Source organism: Helianthus annuus, chromosome 14 (assembly GCF_002127325.2).
Source record: "Helianthus annuus cultivar XRQ/B chromosome 14, HanXRQr2.0-SUNRISE, whole genome shotgun sequence".
NCBI lineage: Eukaryota > Viridiplantae > Streptophyta > Magnoliopsida > Asterales > Asteraceae > Helianthus > Helianthus annuus.
The window spans coordinates 13,061,343-13,068,212 of NC_035446.2; the positions used below are offsets into that span (position 1 = coordinate 13,061,343).

The 6,870-nt window shown below is 35.4% G+C and overlaps 1 protein-coding gene across 4 annotated transcripts; it reads right to left on the reverse strand.

Moving 5' to 3' along the window:
- Window positions 1-1,969: 1,969 nt before the first annotated feature.
- LOC110908102 (F-box/LRR-repeat protein 25) lies at window positions 1,970-5,409 on the reverse strand. Of its 4 annotated transcripts, none has more exons than XM_035982770.1 (6): window positions 5,280-5,405; window positions 4,438-4,722; window positions 4,269-4,322; window positions 3,737-4,152; window positions 2,941-3,132; window positions 1,970-2,315 (listed from the first exon to the last, which is right to left on the reverse strand). In XM_035982770.1, the coding sequence occupies exons 3-6, from the start codon at window positions 4,270-4,272 to the stop codon at window positions 2,244-2,246; spliced, it is 684 nt and encodes a 227-aa protein (XP_035838663.1). In that variant the 5' UTR covers window positions 4,273-4,322; window positions 4,438-4,722; window positions 5,280-5,405; the 3' UTR covers window positions 1,970-2,243. The 4 variants fall into 4 exon arrangements, with proteins under 4 accessions (XP_035838663.1, XP_035838662.1, XP_035838661.1 ...); XM_035982769.1 differs by having other exon boundaries at window positions 4,407-4,722; XM_035982768.1 differs by having other exon boundaries at window positions 3,737-4,322; window positions 4,407-4,722; window positions 5,280-5,409.
- Window positions 5,410-6,870: the final 1,461 nt, after the last annotated feature.

The window sequence follows — 6,870 nt, forward strand, 5'->3', positions numbered from 1 at the left end:
AGTAGGCTACAACCTACTTGTCTTCAACAATATTTTGTTTTATTAACTAGGTTAAACTTTCCTAGTTAGCTTAGTGAGTTCGAGATAGTCATAACCCGTTTTATTTTAAGTCTGGTTAACTCGGGCCTCTTCACATACTTTGTTTTCTCAAAAGCTTTCGTTCAGCTTTTATTTAATATTAGGCTTATTTATTTAAAAATCCTAATATTCACCGGGTTACTTTTACCCCTAACGGTAATTTACCCGTCTTTTAGTACTAACGTAGTTTAATTACCAAATCTGTTTTCGGGGTGTTACAAGTGACAAGGCTCCAGTCTCTCGTTCAACCAAGAATCAAGTTTCACGAGTCTAAGGAGTCAAACACCAATTAGCTTTAGGCATTCCAACATAGATTTAGACATTCCCATATAGGTTTAGACATTTCAAGCATATAGAGTTAGATGTTCCAAGCACATAGAAGTAGACATTCCAAGTATATAGACACTCCGAACATTGTGATTTAGACATTCCAATTGTATAGACATTTAGGCATTCCACATATAGACATTCCTCATTTAGGCATTCCAGATAGACATTCAAGCATAGGTTTAGGCATTCAAATCATATAGAATGTGGCATTACCAAACGCATACTTAGACATTCCAAGAAAATAGACAATCCATATAGATTAGGGACTAAAATAGACAAAAGTTAAACTTCAGGGACTATTCTTGACAAGATCCTAAAGTTTAGGGACGCTGGGCGTTACAGGGGGGAGGGGGAAGTGAAAGTGCACTAATTTTAACGTTATTTTACTAATTTCGTGAAAATAACATTAAAAGAAGGGCATGGTTAATCATGCTTCATGTGATGACGTTGATAGCCCAAAGATAAGAAGGTACATGCACTAATCGGCGTTTGTCTCAACTGCTGAGTGTTATGTGCCTTGTGTCCAAGGCTTGATGCAAAACTACAATCGAGTCGGGGGTCTCATTGGAAGCAGTCTTTCTATTCCTACAGGATAGAGGTAAGGTTGTCTACATCTCACCCACCTCAGACCATTCCTTAGCTTTGCTATTGGTGAGATATACTGAGTATGATGATGTCATTCTATTATATTAACCCAAATTAAAAAAATAATAAAAAAATCAATTGAAAACGAATTTTACAAGGGATAATATGGTATTTACACATTATATTCTTTGGAATTGTTTTATTAATTAGTCTTTGGGATTGTTTTATTTATTTGAGGTAGGATAAGAAATCTAAATTCTTTAAGACCGTTTTACAATATCAATTTTAATTAGTTAGTTGAGTTATAAATTTTCAGTTATGTCACAATATTATTTAAAGCTTTGATTCAAAATATAATCATGTGTTGATCACAAACACTTCATTGGATGCATGTAGGTAAGTGAAAAATTAATTCACGTGGTATTATCACTCATCGGGTTCGGAAAGAACTAATAAAATAATTCAAGTGATAAAAAAAAATAACCACTGTTCACTGGTTTTTTAGTTTGGCAGTATTTTAAAAGAAAACCAGTAGAATTCTCCACATGTTACAACGAAAATCTGGTTGCTATCTTTCCGGTATCAACACTTGTTAGGGGGTCGGGGCGCCCCATGCTCACCACCCCATCACGCGTGGATGGAAAGAAAACACCGCCGCCGGTCTAGTTGTTCATGCGTGGAACTTATCACGCGTCTTAATGTTTTCACGTGTTATCCATTCACAAGTGATCAACGTTGCCTTCGTAGATGACCGTTGATGATGGGTTGTTTTATATATATACACAAGTGATGAGCATTTCCACTAAAATCCATCACTAGTGATAGAGTAACGCTCGATGACATGGCGGAACTTGATTGGAAGTTGTGATTGATGAGTGGGTGGTAAGTGATGGGCGCCTCTACCCCCTTTATAGCAACCATAAAAGAAAACTAGACGAAATATGAAGTGTGATATGCCCAAAAGCCTATCATCATCAAAAAAATATTTGATGTGTTCTATGTTACTTTGCCAAATAATCAGGTTAACACGGGTTTCACATCATGTGTCAAAAATTGTAAACCAAATCAATAAAATAAAAAGAAAAGAAAAGAGTTGACACTGATTTTCAGCAATAACAAGGTTTCATGACACTTTTAATTACAATTAGCTAAGAAAGATGGCTGCAATGTTGTAGCAAGTTCAACTTTGAAATGATGTCGAAAGCCTTTTATTTCCCTTGTTCGTGCATCTTTGCCATTTCGTCTCTGTACTAGCTTTCTCCTGCTCTAGCAATGCGCACAGTCCTAAGGTTTTCGGCTAACTTCTTCATAGATTTAATATCCTGTGGTATCACATAGATATTGATAAAATTTAAAGAAACCAAAATACTACTCACCATTTATGTCACAAATCTCCAAAATTGATGCATAGCTAAATTTATATCATATAAAAAGTTAAAATTTTAGGCAAATTGAATTTTAAATTTTCAACATTCCAAACTTAAACTCATACTTGCAATTTTAATAATGACACCTACAATTTTAATAATTACACCTGATTTCCACTCGATATCACTCACAATGATGATTATGAGCAAAATAGGATTTTTTTTTTCCTTGTAAGCATAATCGGGTGGGATAAATGGATATCAAGTGTAAATTTATGATGATTTTGGAAGTGAGCTTGCCCTTGGCAACAAAAATAAAAGTTAATGAGTATCACTAGTCAATTTTTAGTATGAATTATTATGGGCCAACGGGTCAAAGTTTGGAATATTTAAATCCAAACTGCCTAAAATCTAAAAACATTAAGGCATAGCGAGTTTCTCAACTTAAAGATATATGTGTACATGTTTATACTACAAATTTCAACTTAAAGACAAACACAGTTAAAACAATTTTATAAGTTGCTTGCCATAATATTCTATATAACATAGAACATGTATGATGCATGAAAAATTAGAATACCTCACGTGAAACCATTGTGAAGGTGGCACCAGGAGAACCATCTAGCAGATAGCTTCTGACTTCTGCAGACATCTCTACTCTCTTATGTTCTCGCACTTTCAAACGTTCCCTTTCTGGATGAATCTTTAGACTCTTTAAGTTAGCAAATGGGGAAGGTAGATGTGCCAATTGTTCCACAAATGAAGAAAGAAGCTGCAGGATTTTTTTTTTTTTTTTAAACACAATAATTATAATGATGAGCACATATTTATATATGTATGCACTAAGAATCATGTCTTTTTTAGAGCATTTAGCTAAGGCTGGGTGGTGTAGGGTGAAACCCCTTAAAGCCCCTCTCCAAATGGAGGGTTCTCATTGGTCCACTTAAGCCTTTTAAAGCCCCCCTTTCATGCCCGCCATTCCAGTCACAACCTTTTGGCGCCCTCATGGCGGTGTTGGGTCGTTAATGGCTGATGTGGAGCTGGGGCGCCACTCCACACCACCCAGCCTAAGTGGTGCTTAAAAAGGAGAAATAGCCAATGACAAATGACTTTTCAAAGTATCAAAGCATGGGATCCCAATTTCTGTTAAAGTGCTTATGTACCTTCACTATTTTTTCAAGCATATAACTCAAATGACATAACCATCATAACATTTGACACAAAAAAAAAAAAAACATGACAAATGAAATATTTCTTTCTTAACAAACATAACTAACCTTGTTTTTGTTTTACATTGTTTTTTTTTTTAGAATTATGAGAAAACTTATCAGATTGAAAATCATTGTAAGACGCACACGATAAAGACTAGCAATTACCTCAACAACTTCTAAGTTAAGCGTAAGAAACTTGACATTGCGAATCTGTTGAAGCAGGCGCAGAACTTGATGAGCATAGGTTGAATAGGATATACAAATATGCGCCTTCTCCAAAGAAAGGAAAGCATTTGTAGAAAGCTGCAAACAAGACCAACCTTTATAGTCCAAGAATACAAGGTGTGGTGCAGATATAAGATATTCATGACTTTCCGAAATGAAACTTCGTATAGTGAGATTCTTGAGTTGAGGTGCAACGATATTGAAAACCTCCACACTCCCGTATTCAGTTTCAAGTGTAAGTTCAGTGAGTAGTGGAAGACAAATACTTAAACCCGTAAATCCTTTTGTATAGCAGCCTTTTAAGGTGAGATTCTTCAAGTTTGCACACTTAGAGAAAAGATCAATGAACAACTCATCTGTGTTTTCATCATAACACAAATAGACATCATGAATATACAATGTTGTTAAAGCAGGAAGATCCCACGTAGACGTTGCTTTAAAAACATATGTAAAGGAGAATTTCCTACGGTACCCATTAGATGAAAAATCTTCCGTTGTCAAACTAAGATGTTTAAGAGACCGAGACCTAAAGAGACAAAGAGGAAATTCAAAATCAATGTTACAAGAGAATCCAAGATTCAGTTGTTGGATATTGTGAGAGAATGCATACGCCATAATTTGTTTGACAACCAAATAGGTACCGTGTCCATGAACACTAAGCTTGACAGAAGTCATATCTGATTGATTATTGCGGTCAGAGAGAACACGTGTAAAAAATTTGGAGAACGTGGGCAACCTAAAGAAATCATCATGTGAGAGATTGAGATAAGGCATTGAAGTCCATATAAATCTCCATCTAGATGACAAAACACTAGTTTGAATAGCATGTTCGGTCCCTATAAAAGAGAGAATTTTATGGATAAGATCATCTGGCAAGCTACTTAGTCTATCGTCTTCTACATTCATTCTGCACCTTGATACAAAAGCTGCAATTTGGTAGAACGCAACAATTAGGACATGTTAAATCATATAGTTAATTCTTTATTGACCAATCCATCTTAACAAACTTGGAACCACCAATAACTAACTAACTAACTAACTAACCAATTACTAACATCCAAATAAAAGTATCTTAGTGTGTATACAGAAATCTTTCTGGATTTTTTTTTTTTTAAAGAAATTTTTATTTCATTCCAATCATCAGGGCAAATTACATAAGGATAGCCGGTAGACGAGCAACAAATTGCGCCGCCATCCCTTTCTGAATAGAAAACTCTAATCTACTAAAAACAAAGCCCCACCCCTGGTTACAATAGTAAAAACTTAAGAATAAGTTAAAGGTTTAATGAAAGAAACCTTGGTTAGCAAAAGTGTGTCAACGGTGACATTTTTGCATACAAAAAATCTATGTTCACTAGGTTTATGTGTGGCTCTTGAAAAAGAAAAATGTACACCATTAATTACAACCGTACAACAAATCAAGAAAGGATTTTTTTGAAAAACAAAACGTATGATACAAGCAACAATAGTTTATGAAACATACCCCCTCACCTCGTTCTAGTATCAAATCCAATGATCATGGAGAAAATTAGAAGCAATATGACGTCGTCTTTTAGGGTTAGGAGCCAATGCGTTTTATTATTGTGTGTTTTCCTCTAAACATGTGATGGCTTGATGGGCTTTTTATTGGATGTAACTCCAACTAAATGGGTCTCTATATTCAGTTCAACCTAAATGGGTCTAAAATTGTAAATAGGCTCCGTTGGTTTATGAATTATGATGACCTAAAACCTAACAAAAAGATATGATGGCCTTAAACCTAATAAAAAAAATATATTGTTTAGACCCTCTATAGTGGTAGGTGAACTTCAAGCCCCTTCCTTTGGCATGATCACACATGCTATGCCGTCTAGTCAACAAAGGGGTATTATAGGCATGAAGTTAAAATAAGTGTAGTGGTATAATGCCCCTTGCAATAATTACCCAATTATTATTATTTATTTTTTTTGAAAATTAAAACAAATAATATTCCATTAAATAAATAAAAATTATATTATCATTAATTAAAATACTAGAAATTAAAGACGAAACATGCAAAAGTACTAAAAATAAAAAACCGACAAATGCTTAAAAAATATAGCTCTAAAATCCGTATTTGTCACGGATTTGTTGTCTACGCATTTGAGCTAGGAGTAACGCTTCTCCTTGGAGGTGATCGATCGGTTTAGACGTAAACTCGGTGTCTTACTCTATTTGCCTCGCTTCTTGGACCGCGGCAGACCTTTTGTTTTCGATGTTTCTTTCTTGCACTATTTCCAAACGTCGATGGCCAAGGTCTCTTATATCTTGAAGTCGTCGGTTCATCTATTCAAAATCTTGTTTCATTTCGACACCCACCAAAGACGACTCCATCCTTCCCCCTTTTTCCCACTTCTTCTACCGGGCGGTCGGGACAACTCCACTTCCTCATCCTCGTCATACTCATAAATATTAATGGGATTGTTTAAATCGACGTTTCCAGCATCGAAAGTGGGTGTTTCCGGATCAGCTGAATAGGGGGTTTTGGACCGTTTCGCTTTACGCCTACTACTAGACGTCATGGTCGGTATGTTAGACCATTTAGGACTTCCACGTAGAAGCTCTCAACACTTCATGTATGCGAATACCCATCTCGTTGCGTTGAACTCCTCCAACGTTTTTGCTAATATATCCTCATCGTTTTGACCGCTACCCCAATTGTCCCTCATGCGTTGGAAAACTTTTTGAAACGCATGGCATTTGGCATTTATATCGGTCCATTTGCTTGATAACCAATCCTTGTCCCGATATTCCCCTTTACCCATCGCCTCAAAAAAGGTTTCTCGAATTTTAATTAAAAAAAGATGTAGTGTTTCTCGAATTTTAATCCAAAAAGAGGTGGTGTTTCATGCTTCGGGTTTTCTTCGAGTGGTTTGATATGCACCAAATGCAACATATGAATTATATCATATAACGTATAAAATCAACCTTTTTAGTACTAATGTTGGAAAAAGTACGTTTCTTTGTATACTTTTGATTTTCAGGATTAAAATAGCTTAAATGTACAAAAGGAACAAATTAACGGCAAAAACCAGCATAAATACAAAATAAGCGAA

Coding starts and splice junctions, on each gene's coding strand:
- LOC110908102 (XM_022153005.2), bottom strand. CDS start 4,702: ATGAATGTAGAAGACGATAGACTAAGTAGCTTGCCAGATGATCTTATC. Junction 3,133..3,736: donor TTAACTTAGAAGTTGTTGAG/GTAATTGCTAGT, acceptor AAAATCCTGCAG/CTTCTTTCTTCATTTGTGGA. Junction 2,316..2,940: donor TCACAATGGTTTCACGTGAG/GTATTCTAATTT, acceptor GTGATACCACAG/GATATTAAATCTATGAAGAA.